This window comes from Leopardus geoffroyi, chromosome B2 (assembly GCF_018350155.1).
Source record: "Leopardus geoffroyi isolate Oge1 chromosome B2, O.geoffroyi_Oge1_pat1.0, whole genome shotgun sequence".
NCBI lineage: Eukaryota > Metazoa > Chordata > Mammalia > Carnivora > Felidae > Leopardus > Leopardus geoffroyi.
The window spans coordinates 72,354,239-72,374,478 of NC_059332.1; the positions used below are offsets into that span (position 1 = coordinate 72,354,239).

Genomic DNA, 20,240 nt, shown 5'->3' on the forward strand with positions numbered 1-20,240 from the left:
TCAATTCTTTCTTTCCATTCATAGTGGCCTCTCTTCTTCTGTTCTTAAAAACTGTTTTGGTATTAATTTCTCAAATACTTTGATTTACAAAAAATGAAAGGACAAAATTCAGATCACCACAGATAGTTCATCACTAAAGAGCCTGACATTACAGTGTGCAGTAGGGAAAAAACTAAATATGGAGTAAGCAGTACTTTTCCGTGTTACAGGATGATAAGGTTTTAGATCTCTGTGCAAAGAACTGGGGGCAGAAACCAAATGTATTTTCTATTATCTTACACTCCTAAAGGTTGGAAGTTGTCTTTGAGAAACCATTAATTTCCCTTTGGGTCTTCAGATTGGCAGCTGAATAATAAGCTTAAGTCAATAAAATTCAAAGTTGGCAAAAATGTTTACATTATTTAACTTCTTTAATGTTGCATTTATATATATGTGTGTGCATGTATATGTAATTAGGTCTATATACCTATATGTATGCATGTGTATATGTATATATGTAAAGTTGTTTACGTAAACCTCTATTTAAATTCACAAAATTGCCAATTTTTGTAATGCTTTTTATAGTTTAGCTTTTTATTTAGAAAGAAAACAGTCTCATGGTAGTTCTTCCTAGGTTCAACTAAATAGCACTTTTCTCTGTGCTGGAGAAATCAGGTAGCTCTTTTAGACTTAAGTCATACTTTTAAAATTAAAAAACCAATTGACATCTGTTAGCGTTTCAGGCAGGAGATATAATTGTTAATATTGTTTAGCCATGATAAGTGCACTGTCTCATAGTATACTTTTTTTTGGCAACAATATTGTTCAAAACAGATTTCTAATTATACAATTATTGGGTAACAGGAGAGGATGTTTTCAAATTTGCATATTATGGTGGGTGATTTTACTTTAAAATCTAGTGGTTTCTTGCACAATTTTATGGTTTCTCCATTTGCTTAAATGTGAATACCTACATTATTAAAAATAAATTTCACACAGAGAGAGACAAATACTATATAACCTCACTTGTATGTAGAATCTGAAAAAAACCTCAAACTCATAGAAACAGAGACCAGATTGGTGGTAGCCAGGAGCAGGGTGTAGGAGGTGGGGAAAAAGAGTAAAGGCAGTCAAAGGGTACAAACTTCAAGTTGTAAGATTGGTAAGTTCTGGCGATGTTGTGAGAAGCACAATGATTATAGTCAACAATACTGTATTGTATACTTGAAAGTTTCTAAGAGAGTAGATCTTTAAAACGTTTTCACCACACACGCGCGTGCACACACACACACACACACACACACACTATAACCACGTGAGGTGATGAATGTGTTAGCTAACCTTATTGTGGTAGTCATTTTGCAACATATACATCACACACCTTAAACTTACATAGTATTATATGTCAGTTATACCTCAATGAAGCTGGGGAATAAATAGTAAATTTGGAAAAATAAATTTTCCCGTTAGAGTTGCAGTTTCTTTGTTATATATGAGACTACTTTTAAAAAGGAAAAAAAAATGTTTAGCCCTTTGACAACTGAGGCACCAAGGCCCAGTCATAAAAAAAAAAAAAAAAAAAAAAAAAGAAAGAAAGAAAAGAAAAGAAAAGAAAAGAAAAGAAAAGAAAAGAAAAAGTCTGGTGCACCTGGGTGGCTCAGTTGTTTGGGTGTCTGACTTTGGCTCAGGTTATGATCTCATGGCTTGTGAGTTGAGCCCCGCATTGGGCTCTGTGCTGACAGCTCAGAGCCTGAAGCCTGCTTCGGATTCTGTCTTCCTCTCTCTGTGCCCCTCCCTCACTTCTGCTCTTTCTCTCTCTCTCAAAAATAAATAAACATAAAAAAAAAAAACCAGAAAAAGCCCTTTCTGTATGAGGCTTATATTCTTACATTTGGCTGATTGCCTACTTAAAAAAAAAATTCCTACTTCCTCTTTAATATCTCTGTCTGCACACCTCCACATACCTTACCCCCAAAATACATATATACATATGCACACACATACATACAATACTATCTACATATATGTATGTATATAAGATATATAAATCCCTTGTGTCAGGCAACTCATACATTTTTTTTCTTTTTTATGATATAACTTGTAAATCAGGGAATTATGTTTAACAGTAATGCACATTCTAAGGATTTCAAATCTGTCTTAAATTTTTTTTCAATGTTTATTTTTGAGAGACAGAGAGAGACAGAGCGTGAGTAGGGAAGGGGCAGAGAGAGAGGGAGACACAGAATTCAAAGCAGGCTCCAGGCTCTGAGCAGTCAGCACAGAGCCCGACGCAGGGCTCAAACCCACGAACCATGAGATCATGACCTGGGCCAAAGTTGGACGCCCAACCGACTGAGCCACCCAGGTGCCCCTCAATTCTGCCTTTAAATATTCCCTATTAGGTGTACTAAATTTTCCACTTACTGTTCTGTCTCTATATACGTCCTCTGCATTAATTTGTTCACAGACTTTTTCCTTTTCTTTGCTTGACTGAAACAAAATTAAATGAAGAGACGAATGAGGCACCATTTCTGCCTGAAAGTTCAAAAGCAGTCAGAGATCAGTGACAGGTTGTTTTCACCAGCTCTTGGTCAGCTTTTCATAGTGGAGGTATCTGAGAGAGAAGGTCACCAAACTGAGCAAAGGATTCATATTTTCAGGGGCTTTTGGAGTTTGAAGGGACTTAGGCAGTTGTTCATCTAACTCGTAGAAAACCAGTAGAACACTGATTACAAATAAGGGGCATAGTAATGGATTAAGACACTTCCTTCTTTGTTTAGAAGGATATCAGAGAAAATCTTGAACAAAACTTTCTTTCCTTAAAAAGAGTCAAACTTGGGGTGCCTGGGTGGCTCAGTCTGTTGAGTGTCTGACTTTGGCTCAGGTTGTGCTCTCAGGGTTCATGAGTTTGAGCCCCATATCAGGCTGTCTGCTGTCAGCACAGAGCCCGCTTCAGATCTTCTGTCCTCCCTCTCCCTCCCCCTCCCCTACTTGTGCCCATGTTCTCTCCCTCCCTCCTTCTCTCTCTCTCTCTCTCTCAAAAATAAACTTAAGAAAAGACTTGTAAACATTTTGTCATCACTAGCCTGTAGTTCTGTGTGGAATAAAAAAATTGTGAAGCAGCAAACAATGATTACTGACCCTCTCTTTCCCACGTTTCTTGCATGTTGATACTGTTCTACTTTGCTCTTCTGGTGGGTTGGATGCCTTGGGGGTAGAGATGGCTCTGAGCCACACCCAAGCACCAGGAGCGTGAGGATCTGCCTTTTCTCCGTCCAAGATTCCTGGTTAACTCCTATGCAGTGATCTGTGAGAACAGGCATTATAGGGGTGGTATCAACATTTATTCCATGACGACAGGGCAACAGTTGAGCAGCACTAGTATATTCTATCCCTGAAACTCAAATTAACACATGAATGTATAAACCATATTCTTCAACTTCATGTTATAACTCTTTGATTGTAATTCTCTCTCAAACTCCTCCCTAGAACTTTCTCCCAGGCTGGAGTTAGAGTGGATGTCACTGTGCTTCTAATTATGGTTTGCTTCATTTGATGTCCCCCCTCCCCCTAACATAAGGCTATTGCTATAAGATGTCCTAAGGGATGGCATCCTATGGTCAGGACACTAGGAATGGAGAATACCCCGTGTTAATGGATCATTCTTTAACTTCTCTCAGGTCAGATCCTGTCCTTGTTCTGGGAACATTTCTCTCTTGACCTCTTGAACATAAAGACTATACTTAATACACTGTGTACATGAAAACAAAGTAGGTAAAGCAATATCAATAATTCTGTCATAACCTCCTCATTTTGACTTTTCTTCAGGGACTGAGATTCAGGAGGTGCTATTAAGTTAATATTATTGGTATAAATTTCATTACTTTTTTTTTTATATGTTCTTCTAAATTTCTTTGGTGTATGGTTGTATAAGAGCTATATACAGAAGGAATTTTATTTTATGCACATTTAAGTATCAGAATAAGTTCATAAATTAGTTTTCAAAATTTTTCTCTTAAATGGTGTTTATCTGAACATTATTCAAGCTGAGACACATGGGACAAGGGCCTCTGTGCGTGCAGTTTGCAGCGTACTGGCTTAGATCGTGGGTCCTGGGAAAGCACACACTCTCTCTCTCTGAGGTCTACCTCCTGTGTCCCCTCAGGACCACCACTGTTGTTCATTGCTGACAGTGGATGGTGATTTGGAGCCTGTAGTTATAAACTCTCCACTCAGCAAGGGCTTGCAATCTATTGGAGCCCAGATGCTACCTTAGGAATCACATAATTCAGATGAGGTTCAATTTTGTTTAGGGACCACAATCTACTTAACCCCCCAAATTGGTAGGGGGGTTTGCTAGGGTCACATTTGCTACATTTGCTAGGGTCATCCATCCTTTTAGGACCAGTTTCCCAGTCTTTAAGTTCATATAGTTTGGTGTTGATGATGATGATGATGATGATAAAGGCAAGCAGCTATTATCATTCATTTAAGTGAGTACTTTCTAGTGCCAGGCATGTCATGTATGGAATTAGTGGTTCTCACAGCAACCTTGAAAGTAGGCAATACGATCCCCATTTTATGGATGAAAACCTGGGCTCAGAGAAGTTATCTTACTTACCTTAAGCCACATAGCTGGTAATGAGAATCTAGGTTTCATTTTAATCTGAGTCTTTCTACACCCCCCTCACTCCACCTATGTGCATTGCACCGGTTATGTTGTCTCTATTTCAAAACTGAATATGTGTTTTAGAAAAGATGGGAATGTATGCTAGGGACACCTGTTGGCGAATTTGACTTCTCTTTAGAGTTCTTTACATAAAGATGATTATTTGAAGATAGATGCCAGCTCCATGACCTTGTCTTCTTGTTGAAGACTTAACTCATGATTTAAAAAAGTCACCCAAACAGTTCAGTATTGAAGGCAGATATGTTTATTAGTATTACTGATACCACCACTTAATTTTATTCAAAGAACTGGTCCTTGACATTTGTCAGATTGGTTACTGGCTCTAAGTGGCTGTAGCTTATTGAGAATCTGCAGATTTATGTCTCAAATGGTGTTCCCCAGCCACCCTTCCCTCCCCACTGCCTTGTTCAGTGAGCAGGGTAACTTGCTGGCCCAGGCCAGCTACAATATTATGGTTTCAGTGTCGGTCATGCAGAACCAGCCCTGTTCTGATTTCAGAATTATGGTTGGCTGTCCTGGTGTAAAGTGACTCCCTCCTTTGAAGGAGGGTGGGACTGGGGAGCAATAACATTAAAGGTTATGCTAATATTCCATGCTCATGAAGGTTTCCTGGTTTCATTTGAAGCTGTCGTTTAAAATATATGAACTTCTAATAGTATCGATAAAAAAGTGTGAAAAAAAGGTGTGCATAGAAGCAAGCACACGTATTTTCCAGGTCATGCATTTTTTAAATACTAGATGTGAGAAAATGGTTATTTTTCTTTAAGACAGAGATTTATGAGTGATTTCTTATAAGTTTTTTTTAGAACTCAAAAGAATAACAAAACCCTAGTATGTTTTCCTTAATTCACTGGAAATAATTATAACATTAATCACCATTAGAACTAAAGGGGAAATGTATTATAGATTCAATAACATCCATTTTTATGCCTAACAGAAATGAATTTATGATTAGTGAAGGACAAAACCCTTTATTTTTGAGCATTTTGAACCTAAAATGTACCAGATAGGGGGGTTGGTAACCTTTGGGAGGACGGTAGCAGTGGTGGTCAGGTGGTAATTACCCATCGTCCTGAGGCCACATCGTGACTGTTAGGAGAACCTTATGGTCCTATCCTCATCATTTGGATCTTTGGATTTTCCAGCCCCTTTTCTGTGTGGGTCCTGAAATAAACCTGATTATTTTCATGGAACCACCTTCATTCTCTTCCTCCGCTTGAAAATGTTGGTCATGGCGTCTATGCCTCCTTGTTATTACCTGTTCCTTGTAGCTAAGGCAGACACACCAACTTTGGACATTACTCTCGCTGCCGTTGGCCTGGCCCAGGTCCAATATTGATGGCCAAAATTAGCAATTTACACTTGCAAAAATTGGTGGTGGTGGTGGATGGGAGTAATAAAGAGTTTTATAGATTCCCTTTTACATAAAGAAAATTTCCTAGAAAATTATGTTTTTGATAGGAGAAAAAAGTTGTAATCTATGAAGGACTAACAATAATTGGCACACTGATTTTCAGCCCTTCCCTAGGGTACAAACACACTGGAGTTCTCGTGGTCAGGCCATGTAGGACACAGTTACTGAGTGCATTGCAGGGAAGAATTTCAGAGCTGTAGGCTACTTGTTTTTTCCTGCACACGTAAAATTTCAAGTGCTGTAATTGTCCACTTATGATGTCATTTTGGAGCATACAGCAGGACTACCGAAAACTTAGTTTACACGTTATCTTGGATAGCTTATTGTTTTTCTGGGTTTTAGAAACACGTGGTGAAGAAATGGCTCAAATGTTTTTCTTCTGAAACACTGGGTCTGCTCTGCTAAATGTAACGTTCAACAGAATGGATGTTTATCCTGCTAAATATCTGCAAAATGTTTGGTAAGGCCAGGGTGGAAGGCTGCCTAACTCAGTGTATAATTTTGTGGTAAAGATAACATGGCAGAAAGTGCATCCTGACATTTGGAAAAAAAAAAAAAAGAAGTGTTATTTTGCCAGAAAGATGTTTCCTTAAAGTATAGGTTGCAACTCTTAGGCAGATCCGGACTGGAGGCATATTTTGCTTGGCTTTCACAGTATTAAAAACAAAAAGTCTGACCACCTAGGTTGGAGACTCTGTTTGCTGGTTGTCCACACTCCCACCACTTGCTTTTGCCTCGGTTGCTCACATTACTCCCCAGGGTTCTGAGACGTTTCTTTTGTGTCTCTTCCTAAAAGAAAGCTATTTGTAGGCAATGTCTGATTGCCATGCCCTGAAGTTGCCATTGGACTGTTAGAAGAACCTCCTTCTTGCTCCTGCTCCTTGCTCCTCTTGGCTTCAGCCCAGGTTGGGCAATAGCAGACCCCTGGTGGACTTTGGGAAAAGGAAAATGGAAGGAGAAAGGGAAGAAGTCCTGTCTGTGCTTCCCCAGCACTGGTCCCCCAATGTCCAAGGAGGTGGAGGGAAGCCAGGGAAAGGCTGCTCAATGCCATGCTCTAGCCAGGGAAGGAAGAGAAAACACCCCTCTCCTTACTCATCTTGTCTTCCTGTGTGCTTGTTTCTTGCCCCTGTATTTTTTGACACTTGGGTGGGGTCCAATTAATCTATTCTCATTTATGCAGCATACAGTTTTGAAGTCCACAGAACGTGGGTCACTGTGCCGGGGTCATGGAGGGCAGTAGGGGAAGATACCCAGATCTGTCACTGCTGTGAATTTTAGTTCTATTATTATGGTTTTAGTTCCCACGTGAGAATTTCGAGGGTCAACTATATCCTTCACCAACTATACAATATCCTTAGAATTTTTATTTCTGTTTCTTAGAGACTAGAACTTGTATTCTCTTGACAGTGCACAATAGTTGCTTAACATTTTCTTCTAGCTCTTGAGTAGATCATTTTCAGAGACAGGGTACTTTCCAGCATTTTTTTTTTTTTTTTTTAGTAGGCTCTATGGTTTATTCTTTGTTTTGCTTCCTTTACTCATCTTTGAACAGGGCGATATCATTTTGTCCGCACTCATTTGCCAATAGCCAGAGTGTGGGGTTCACTTTGATTCTGCCCTGTTTGTTTGTTGGGGGAATCCCTTTCTCGAATTTCCAGGCCAAAGGGTAGGCCATGCAGCTCCCAGCCTGAACGCAAGGATAGGAGCTCTGCTTCCAGGTAAGAGCTGCTCCTGCCCTGCCAGCTTTTTCTACCTGCTTCTCTGCCACTCTGAACCAGGGGGTGTAAACTCAGGGGCCTGAAGAAGTTAGGCAGATGAAACAAAATTATTGTGGAAGCCATTTATTTTGAGAGAGAGAGAGGGAGGGGCAGAGAGAGAGAGAGACAGAGACAGAACCCCAAACAGGCTCGGCACAGAGCCCCATGCGGGGCTGGGCTCAATCCCACGAACAGTGATGTCATGAACCATTACATCATGACCTGAGCCAAAATCAAGAGTCAGATGCTTAGCCAACAGAGCCTGTGCTTTGCCCTTTAATTTTTTTTATTAAAATAATTTTTTTAATGTTTATTCATTTTTGAGAGAGAGAGAGAGAGAGCGAGTTAGGGAGAAACAGAAAGAGATACAGACAGGATCTGAAGCAGGCTCCAGGCTCTGAGCTGTCAGCAGAGTCTGACGTGGGGCCTGAACCCATGTGTTACGAGATCATGACCTGAGCTGAAGTCCGACACTTAACTGACTGAGCCACCCAGGTGCCCCTCTGCTTTGCCCTTTAAACAGTTTGCCCATGAACCAAATATGGTATTGGAGTCTTTTGTGTGAGACCGTGTTTCTAAAACAGTGTTTCTTAAACTTTTTTTGATTTTTTTTTTTTGACCAAGGATATGCACATGATTTTTTTAATTAATTAATTTATTTATTTATTTAAAGTTTATTTATTTATTTTGAGAGACAGAGACAGCATGAGTGGGAGCGAGGAAGACAGGGAGGGAGAGTTAGACTGCCAAGCAAGCCCTACACTCAGTGCAGAGCCCGATGTAGGGCTTGAATTCATGAACCACGAGGTCATGGCCTGAGCTGAAATCAAGAGTTGGATGCTTAACTGGCTAAGCCACCCAGGTACCTCTGCACATGATTATTTTTAAAACAGAAGTCCAATATTTTATATTTTGGGGATTCTTTTCTGAGAGTAAATCTCAGAACTGAAATTGCTTATTCTAGGAGTCTAAAAATTAGTAGCGTTTTTTGTTTGTTTTTAAATCTACACCTTTATTTATTTACTTTTCAGTTAGTTTAAATCCTTGAGGGGTACAACATCACATAGATTCTCTGGCCAATGGCTTTAGCAGGAAGGTGGCTTGGGAATTTGGCACGAACCATGCCACTATTTCCATGAGCATGAGTTACTTTTCCCCAGATTACTCTGGTTTTATTTGGTTTGCCACCAGGAGTCACTGTGTTATTCTTTGCTTTGTACACATAAGCACATCTCTTGCCTAGATAGAATTCAGTTTCATCTCGAGCATAAACACCTTCAATTTTAAGAAGAGCTGTGTGCTCCCTCTGGTTCCGGAGACCCCACTTACACCAGCAAAAATGGCTTTGGACCCCAGCCTTCCAGACATATTTGTCATTTCAGGAGTCCTGTTCTCAGCAGGCCTCCATGGGTTCCAAGATGGCAGAAAGAGACTAAGCATTAGTAGCTTTTGATAAATAGATTCCCAAAATGTTTCTCAAAAGATTTATGCTGGTTTACATGGCCTAGGCAATGTTTTTTTACTGTAACCAGAATTCAAATTTAAATTATTTTGTGATTTTTAATGGATGAGGTATTATTTCATTCTTTTTTAATTTATATTTTAAAATTTATTAGAGTAGTGGAACATTTCATTGGTTAGTAATGATATCTTCTCTTATAATAATAATATTCATAAAAGATATAGTAAAATGAGCAACTTATGATAAAGTAAATCAACAAGCACAAAATCTTCTTAGATCACCCCTCAAAAAATGACTTTATCATTTATCTGCAATAGGTATGTCTACTTTTTGTGGTATAATGGCCACAGTTATCTTACTCTATTTTATTAGTCCTTGTCAATAAAAATGTTGCAGAACAGAGAACTGTGCATCAAACAAGAGTGGACTGTTAATATTTTTGTGGTTTATAAGGAAAGAAAATTTCAGGGTGTTTTCCCTGGGGGAAAAAAAAAGTTTAAATCTAGATATAATTGATTTTTCAATATTGAGTTTTATTTCTGGAAAACTATTATACCACATATAACTTCTCACTAGTATTTCATTAGCAATGGATTTTGATACTGTAATTCTTACCTTGAGATATGTGTACCTCTGAGCCCTTTACCTTCTCCATCAAATCAATGAGTGTTTTGCAGACAAATATTACTATTCCTGCTAGATGGATTCTTTTCCTGACTTTACCTGTGATATAAATAGCTTCTCCCCATCATCTTGGTTTTAATGAAAGTATGAAATCTATATACTTTTATTTTTCTGTATGCCATCTTAGTAATATATACTCAAAACTACATGTATAACTTTTGCTGAAATATCTTTTGAGTTTTACTATACTACTCTTTTGAGTCATAAAAAAGACCCAAAAGATTTTAAGCCTTGCCCATGTATTATGAACTACACATGATTTTTGTTTTGTAATGGACTAAAAACCCATTTACTTCAACAGAATTGGACCAGGTTTTAGAAAATAAAAGCATTTATCCATGGTGATGCAGAATTGTAGCAGTGTTTATACTTTTGATCATTCCTTAGAGAAGTATTACCTTGGTAGACAACCAGCTGGCTTCAGGGAAAATTGTACCCTTGATACATGCTTAAAACAGCAGTGTAAAACGTAACTGGCTGACCGTGCTGGTTTTGGTTAGGGTCACTTTCTTATTATTCATGGTATGCTGGGAGCACAGGGGATGATATCAGTTTCTACCCTGTAGAACTCTTATGATGGCCAGACATAGTATTTCCCTCTGTTGTCAACACTTGAGAAAAATTTGCCAAGTGGAGACTTATGAATAGAAAAGGAGAGAATATTAGTAATTGTGGTTTGTTTTCAGAAGAGAAAAATGCAGTTTTTCAATGTTATTTTAGAAAAGATCTTAGGAGTTAAAGTTTAAAATTCTAAAAAAATTTTGTTTTTAACAAATAGGGCATGATTTTTAATCCCAGTATTCTTTAATTTCTTTCCTAAGTATGTTTTGTCCTAGGACATTGTGGCAACCCATATTACAGTCCTTTGGGACCTGGGTTAACTCATCTTTGTTTCCCTAGTATTGGCACATGCGAACAGTTCAATAAATTGTTTTTGACATGAACCAGTGACCTTGGAATTTTTACAACATTAAAAATTAATTGAGAAATTAAATGGGAAACATAATAAGATGATGGTGATTTTTCTGGTTGGTACCAATGTTCCAGGCTTTCTTAGTTGGCGTTGTTTTATCTCCTAATTACTGGCAGAGTAGGGAACAAAGACAGGAAGCTCAGAAGGTTCTCTATTATGTAACTAGACCCCATTGTTTTTTTGGGCAGTGGACTACAGATGCTGTTACTACCTGTAAGTTATCTTCATGATTCTAATTGGCTGATTTACGTTTGAAGTTTTTTTGGGAGAGGAAAGCCATTTCAGACAATCAAGCTGGGAAAGGATCTATGTGGCATTAGTGATCTTAAGAAAAAAATGTCTTTGTGTCTGTTTCAGAACAGAGGATAGTGAGGAAACCAGATGCATGGTTTTCCAAGAAAGAGGGCATGATGAACAATTAAGTTTGATTATATATTTTTATATTTGGGATGTTATATTATGAAGAGATTTTATTTCCAGATCCCAAAGGGACCGATTTGCATCAACAACAAAAATCAAACAGGCTGATTTAAAAAAAAGAAAAAGATTAAAGAATTATTAGTTATGAAACTTCACTAATCATCAGGGAAATAGAAATGAAAACCACTATGAGATGCCACCATATACCTATTAGGATGACTGCTATACACACACACACACACACACACACACACACACACACACACAAATGACAAATGTTTTGAGGATATACATAAATTGGAACCCCTATGCATTGGTGGTGGGAATGTAAAATAGTGCAAATGCCTTGGAAACTGGTATGATTATTCCTCAAAAAGTTAAACATAGTATTACCATGTGATCAGCAATTCCACTTCTGGGTATATACCTAAAAGAAGTGAAGGCAGTGACTTGAATAGATACTTCTACACCCATGTTCATAGCAGCATTTTTACAATGGCCAAAGTATGGAAGTAACTCACATGTCTGAGAGATGAATGGTTATAGAAAATGTGGTACCTGCATGCAATGGAATATTATTCAGCTTCAAGGGGGGAAATTCTGACACATGCTACAACATGGGTGAACCTTGGAGACATTATGCTAGGTGAAAGAAGCCAATCACAAAAGGACAAATATTGTATGATTCCACTTATATGAGGCTCCTACAACAGTCAAACTTATAGAGTCAGAAAGTAGATGCTGGTTGCCAGGGTTTGGAAGAGGGGACGAATGAGGAGTTGTTGTTTAATGGGCACAGAGTTTCCGTTGGGGAAGATGAGAAAGTTCTAAAGATGGATGGTGCTGATAATTGTGCGGCAGTATGAATGTGCTTAATGCCATAGAAGTGTTCAGTTAAATGGTTAAACACTTGGGGGTAGTTAAACAGAATGGTTAAAATGGTGGCACCTGGGTGGCACAGTTTAAGCGTCTGGCTTCAGCTCAGGTCATGATCTCACGGTTGGTGGGTTCGAGTCCTGCGTTGGGCTCTGTGCTGTCGGTGTAGAGCCTGGAGCCTGCTTCAGACTCTGTGTCTCCCTCTCTCTCTGCCCTTCCCGCACTCACACTCTGTCTCTCTCTGTCTCTCAAAAATAAATAAATCTTAAATTTTTTTTTTTTAAAAGAATGATTAAAATAGTGGAACAAACAAAACTATCTGTATGGACATTTCAGTCAGCCCATAATCATAACCTAGATGCTAAACATGAGTCATCTGTGAATTATCAACCCCTTCTCCCACACAATATGTCTATATTACCATGGTAACAAAATAATACTACTTCAGTGAAGGTAAACTACTTGAGTTAATACATGTAGTGGAATGGTACCACCATTGGTCTTCACTGTTGGATCAGGTTCTAGATTTGCCAAGAAGTGTATAGGAGCTATTGTACTCCAGCTTCTTCACTTATTATGAGAGTATAATCATACTGACAGCAGAATTTTAGTTGTCGTGTTTCTGAATGCTTCTGTTGCTGTAAACTCCAAAGAAAAAGTCTCCTAGAGCTCAACATGGTTCTAAGGCTAGAAGATGCAGAAGATGCAACTCTCTGTGTTTCCAAAAGTACAGCTTGGCTTTGCACTAGTTCTTGTTAAGAGTTTTCTCAAATAGTACAACATGGAAGTCAATAATGTTCATATCCAAATGGCATGGTATAGCTTTTCTTCATGAAAAAAATGCATAGGAGTTGCAGGGGAGATGGGTTATGAGTTTATGGAAATATTCTAAATCCTGCTGAAAAACGATAGGGCCATGATAAAATGGACACAGTAAAAAAGCTTATGAAGTGGCTGCTTTAGTCATTGAAAAATTGTTTAGGCACAAAAACATGTTGATGTTTATGGATGGTTGTGTTTTGCATGATGCTTAAGCTAACGGAGAAAATGAAAAAAGATCTTTTAAGACACATTTATTTATATATTTACTCATGGCTTAACTGCATATTTAATAAATGTCCACCAGTCCCGTATAATGCCTTTATCATCATGGTGACATGACCTTTTATAAATAGAGAAACGAAATTTATGTTCAGTACCAGGGAAAGGAAATGTTCAGTACCAGGGAAAGGAAGTGTTCTGTTCATGTTTTTGTTACAAGTATGCATTTAAAAGGACTTCTTTTTGGGGCGCCTGGGTGGCGCAGTCGGTTAAGTGTCCGACTTCAGCCAGGTCACGATCTCGCGGTCTGGGAGCTCGAGCCCCGCGTCCGGCTCTGGGCTGATGGCTCAGAGCCTGGAGCCTGTTTCCGATTCTGTGTCTCCCTCTCTCTCTGCCCCTCCCCCGTTCATGCTCTGTCTCTCTCTGTCCCAAAAATAAATAAACGTTGAAAAAAAAAATAAATAAAAATAAAAGGACTTCTTTTTTAATGTATTTTATAGCTCTGTGCAGTCTCTCCTAAAAGCTTAAGGGCATCAGAGTATTGGATGTTTAATGAATCATTTAAATCACTGTGTTTGTATGCTTCTTCCTTTTTTTTAAGTGAACCTTAAAACATTTCTTGAGTCCTCATCCACAACCATACATTAGGTATTGTAGTTAGGTACATAATACATGATACCTTCTGAATTTTGTGCTTTTGAATGAGTTAGAGTCTGCTGGGAGAGAGAGTACAGATACCCCCACCTACCTCTCTAAGAAAAAGAATACCCTTAAAAAAAAAAAAGAAATAAAAAGATGCTTAAGTATGTTTTCAAGCTGTTTGTTTTAATAATATACACGTTTGTCTCCAAATAATAACATGAACATAATTTGCTCAATTTAATGCATATTTGTCATATGGTATGTTCTGCAATAGACATAAGCAGTTTCTGCCTTCAAATGTGTGATTTTGAGTGTGGTTGGAAGGACTAATATGACAGATGTATGCAGGGTAAATTACTAGTATTCCTAAGAGAGAGATAGCAATGAGTGTTGCCTTGACCCTAGTACTTGACCCTTGCCCTTGTACCCCGGTTTTATATTTCATAGAATATCCTTGCATTGTCGGCTACTTCAAATTCTGTTAGGAAATGGTTGCTAGAATGTATATAATATGAAAAAGGGGACCAACGAGGAGGTATTGTGTGAGATGGGTCTTGAGGGAGGGATAGAATGCCTGCCAATATGGGGAAGGAAGTCAGAGGTGGGAAAGTATGGGTCAGATTCACACAGTAGTGAATGGTCTTACGTGACCTAGGCCTAGAGGGACTCTAAGGAAACAAGCCAGAAAGGTAAGGTTGATTGGTAGAAACATGTTTATCTGACATGGTTTGAAATTACTCCTGAAAGATGTCCACTTTTAATTTTTGCAAGAGTAGTTTGTCCTTGACTCTTCAATATTTGAGCTCTGGTTGTACAAATAATTCAGACAAGAATGAACCAGTGAAGATGTCTGTAATTTTCCCAGACATTTCATGCCTTTGTTAGTAGTATTTGTTCATTCTTTTCCTGTTGATTTTACTCAGTTCTCTGTGCTCTGCTTGCTCCCTTACCTACTTTTTTCCACATGGGTGATAAAGCCCTGAGGATTTGGTTTTTCTCCATTTACTCCACTTTCCTACAATAGCAAAATATTTGTAACCCCACCACTAATATCCTTGCCAAAATGGACTTTTCCGGACTTTCTCTGGAGTTCATGACTGTTCTTTCTCTTTCAGCATTGGTATTTCTCCAGTGGAATATCAGTACATGGTCTGTGCGTGAAGATCATGCAGATTAATAATTGTTATTGGGCATATTACACATTTGCTAGCCTGTGATTAATTGTGATTTTTTTCTGGCTAACATTTCAAATGCATTTGGCTACTAAACAAGAAAACATTAAAAAAAAATTCATTCGCAGTGATATTTGAAGCTAATTTAAATCATGTTCTTAATGATTCTGGATTATTTAAATACTGATGAATACATTCTTGATTAATGAAACACAGGTGTGTGATTTTACTATTACTTCTGCTTATATGTATTTATAAACATTTGATTTCAAAAGGAAATGGTAAGGGCCCGCTATGGTGTTTCTTTTGCTTTTCATTAGCTTTATAGTCAGATAAAAACAATGTATAAAAGGGCTGTAAATTACCTACCCAAAGTATTACTTTCTTACTTTATCTTATGAGCAGTCAGAATAGGCTACTGAACTTCGTGTTGGGTGGGTTGAAATGCTCTGTAGGAGAAAGTCTTGCTATGGAGTTTGAGAAAGAAATATATATATATTTTGCTTTTTGAATATCAGTGTTACACATTCAGGCGTATGCAAGCTTAATGCTTCGCTTGTCTGTATCATTTTCTCCTGGAATGACAGCTTAACAGTTTTCCTGGTTGGATTGTGTTAAAATCTTTAAAGGCTATATTCACTAAAACATATGTCCAATGTTTGGGCAGCCAAAATCTGTGCAGTCATTTTAACAGAGTATAACTTAGCAATCCTGCTATTACCACAGATATCTTATTGTCATTTCTACATTAAAATATCCTCAGTTTGGAGTCTACTATTTCATAGTTAAATTGTGGGATGTGCTGAAGTATACTTTTGCCTATCTTAAAAATGGAGCTAGCTAAGAAAGCAATAGCTTCAGTAAATCACCGGGGGACATACTTAATATAATGAAATTATTTTATAATAGGTTTTTATCTAATTAACTTTTCTGGAGCATCTGCCGTATTCTGAGCATCGTACTAGGCATCCTGCTTAGAGAACTTGAAGTGATAGCTATTTGTAATGACGTCTGGGTAGAAGAAGTATAACAGGAACACATCATGGAACAGTCAGACCAGGAACAAGGCATCGCCAGGGTTCCATCAGAACAGAGGTGTCTTGATCTGTCTGCTGTAAGGCAACCTTGCTGAGTGTTCGGTATTGAAATTCTGATAACTCCTCTTATGATAGGCTGCCGCTGGTGCCCTGGGGGAGAGGATGGCTAACTGAAATAGTGAGAAAGTGAGACTCCATGAGAGAAATCCAGGGCCAACCAGTACTAACAGACTTAGCAGCCACAGGCTATTTTACTCCTCCTAGCCTTTCAGAATTGCTTTTAAAGTTTTCTTGACAAATCTTCTGGAGCCATAGGGAACAAAGCCCTTTTGTTGAGAGGTAGGGGATACAGAGAACAGTTATTCACAGCCCTGGTCTTTAATTGGCTTAGCTTTCCCTGGTGCCATTTGTTGCCTCTAACTCACTGGTGCTCCATCTGCCTGAGGCCAGAATCCTGGAGCAGGTCTTAGTGGCAGAAAGTTGAAGAAGCAGATACTGGAAAATCCAGCCTTACGTGATCTTTCCTGGCTCTGATAGGTTTAGCTTTTCATATTGAAAAGTTGTTTAAACTCTCTTAAATTTTTTTCAAGTGGTGAAATAGGTTTATCTCAGAAGAAAACTTGAAACTTTAAACATTTCTTCTAAAGGAAATGAATTTTAAAGTATTATTAGTATTTATATTTATGGTTATTTTAAAAAGGTTAACAGCTGTCCCTGTTGAAAGGCACCATATTAGTGTTTACTAAATATATCAAAATACTAAATTTGGCTAGCAGTATGACTTGGCAGTTGTGTACCATTGTGCTTAAATGTATGAAAATTAAATGCCTGTTAAAGTTGACAAAAAATATGCAATTTAATCAGAATATCTAATTGAATCACAAAGAATAGTGTAACACTGTCCAATTTTCTAGATTTGTAATGATCTCATCAGAGTATTAGCAAAGTGTTAATAATTTCCAAAAGTATAGAAAAAACCAATCATCATAAATTCTAGTAAATTAAAACTGCAAATGATAAAAAAGAACATACCAAGTTGAATTTATTTATATCTTACAAGATTATTGAAATGCATTTATAGACTAATCTTTAATAATATATGCTAACTCTTTGATGATAAGACTTTGACAATATCAATGTGACTTCTAAATTTTGGCAGTTTTCAGAATTTTGATGTAATTTTATTTTACACATTTTAATACTTTGCAGATGTCAGAGTTGATTTTAGGAAGCAAAAATGAAACTTAGGTGCTTTCCAAATTAAATTAAGTAATCAATCTAAAATGGTCAGCTCACAGCCTAGCACATAGCGACTTGCAGGACAACCAGTTGTTTATGATTACCATTATTTCTGTCTCTTCTCTTGCCACACTGTCTCCCTCTGGTTTGTATACCATAGTAATTTCTATAAACTCACAGTGTTATTACTTTTTGTTGTGTCTACCCTTTAGCTCTTGGTGTTTTAGAAATTTCTAGAATTTCTTCTGTAACTGTCAGCATAACTCCTGATCTAAGAACATGCATGTACATAACACACATACAGAGGTGCTGAAGACTTCTGTTTTATCCTATACTAATAGCTGATTTACCGTGCTGTCTAGGATCCAACAGTTTGAGGGTCAGGCGGTGAGCTGGATATAATCCTGACATGGAGCATATCACGCAAAGACTGACAAGGGAAGGCTGAATCCCTGTGTTTTTAGTGTGCCTATTTGCTGCTGGAGTTTGGGACTTTAGGGTTTCCTTGTATGTGAAGCTACTCCAAAATGCCATTAAAAAAACCCCAAAACACATTGTTACGTTTTTTGAGGAGATTATGACTACAACATAGCAAGTACTTGTTGCCTTCACCATTAATTCAAGGGCTTTACCTTTATTTATGACTTATTGAGAATACTTTCAATAATATAAAAATACTTTTTACATAAAGTGAAATACAAAAGCCTTTTCCCAACAATTCCTTCACTGTCACTCTTTAGGAGGAACAAGTTTTGGTAGTTCGGAATGAATCCCTCCAGACTGTTTACACAAGTTGACTCAGTACATACAGCTAGTTTTATTGGTGTCCCACTGCTGTGGTAATTGGTTTTTTTTTTGTTTATTTGTTATTTTGTCTTTTGTGAAAATGAAGTTATATTGCTCTGCAGTTTGCTGATTTTACCAATTAATTTACCATAAGCCTCTTTTCCATGTCCTCAGTCTTTTTCATGACTGTATAATACCCAACTGTATTGCTATAGCTTGGTTTATCTAGACTTTCTCCTGCTGAAGGACACTCAGATGGTCTCTGGACTTGGAGATTTTTCTTCTGGCTACATCTGTGCTTAGTTTCCCACTACATTCTGCAGGCTTTAGGAAGCCGGGCTGTCTGCCCTGGTTGGTTATCAGCCTCCAGGGATCATTCTGAAGGCTGTCATTGATCTTGCATGGGACTCAGCTCAAATAAAAAACACCAAATCTGTTGTGTGGAGGTCTAAGGTAACAGTAGCATTTTTATAGAAGTGTCTCATTTCTACCTCCTGGAGATTTGAGATGCATCCTCTAGCTGGGATGGATTTTAACGAGGTCATCTCTGGACACTTAGGCATTGGCAGATTTCTGAGTTTCAGAGCAATAAGAAAGGTTTAATTGTCAAATCTATTTCTTCTCATTGGTAGATCAGCACTCCTTTTAAAGAGTACTTTGAGAACACATTTGTTTTTTCATGATTGTGGACTGTTTTTGTCTCTGTATATTCCTAACCAGGTGCGTTGAAATTTGTGACTTTCTTAAATGGCATAATTAATCACGGTCATAAAATCCAAGTAGCAGTATCCCAAGGTTAGCATTTCACTGGGGGTGGGGATGGTATTCATTAAGGTGTCCATAAAATTTTATGTTCTTAAGTCACTATTTACTCAGTATATACAATAACTTATTTTTATCATGGCTACTGGCCATATCTTAGGGTTTAACATCTGCTGACTGAAATGGTTGCATACTTTTAAGATTTTAAACTCTAATTGCTTAGAATGAAGGAAATCTTTTAGTTTATGTACATATTTTTGCTTGGAAGATCTTATTTCATATTCGCAAGATATTAATGTAGAATTTAAGAAAGTTGTTATCAAATTATTAGACGTGTAGAGGAAAATTACCCCTTTGGTAACATGTAATTATTCAACGTATTTTAAGCAGTAACTTGCTGTTGATTTTAATATTTTTTACCTTCCAACACAGCTGGCATCCTGCTATGATATCATAGCTATTCTTTTTGATTTATTATTGTACAGAGTATATCATGCTGTGTGAACAACCACAGTGAGCCGGTATTGAGAATATATCTGTATTGTTTGTGACATTTCCTATGTTAAAATAGAGTTGTGGTCGTTAACCAGGTTTTAATGCACAGGGACAGAAATGGTTATAACGCTTTTACTTCTGCAGGGATTTCTTCCTGCTCAGTTTCCTTAAATATCTAGGAGCTTGAGTTTTTCCTGCAGTGCAGCTTTTACATGCTATTTTTGTGTTCTCCTTTTCCACAAAATAACATTTTCAAAGTCTATTTATTTATATTGCAAATACACCCCAAAATGAACCAAAAAAAATCACTTTGATTCCTAAAGCAATATGAAGAAAAAATGATTTTGAGATGACAGTGTGAAATACAGTAATTATGTTTGTAACACAAAAGTATTTTATAATGGAATGCATTTTTGATGACAAGATTACAAATCTCATTTTTCTTTGGTAGTAGGATTAGAAACTATATTGAAAAATTTTGTAACAATGCAAGTACCAAATGACTGTCCAGTGTGAGAGAGTTTTAACTTCCTTGGCATAAAATTGTATTATTAATTTTAAATTATTTATTGGACTGAAATCAGTTGTTTTTATTCCTTAATCAAAACTGCCATCGTATACTTGAAAACATGTATTCTCTTCAACATCAGATTTCCCCTTTCTTTTCCAGTCTGTGATCAAAACAGGGCGACTGCTAATCAGTCACGAGGCTCCCTTGACAGGCGGCTTTGCGTCGGAGATCAGCTCTACGGTTCAGGTAGAGTCACTTCTTGGCACTGATTTTAACATTCGTGCGATGGTACTTGCCAAT

The 20,240-nt window shown here is 37.6% G+C and overlaps 1 protein-coding gene and 1 pseudogene across 2 annotated transcripts in view; one reads left to right on the forward strand and one right to left on the reverse strand.

Annotated features, from left to right (window-relative positions):
- The window catches only part of BCKDHB (branched chain keto acid dehydrogenase E1 subunit beta), a 205,007-nt gene that overhangs the window by 120,634 nt on the left and 64,133 nt on the right, over positions 1-20,240 (forward strand). For both annotated transcript variants that reach the window (XM_045498874.1, XM_045498875.1), the window contains exon 9: positions 20,100-20,186. In XM_045498874.1, the coding sequence (XP_045354830.1) occupies positions 20,100-20,186 (87 nt within the window). The remainder of the gene's footprint in view (positions 1-20,099; positions 20,187-20,240) is intronic.
- On the reverse strand, positions 8,836-9,208 carry LOC123608654 (annotated as a pseudogene).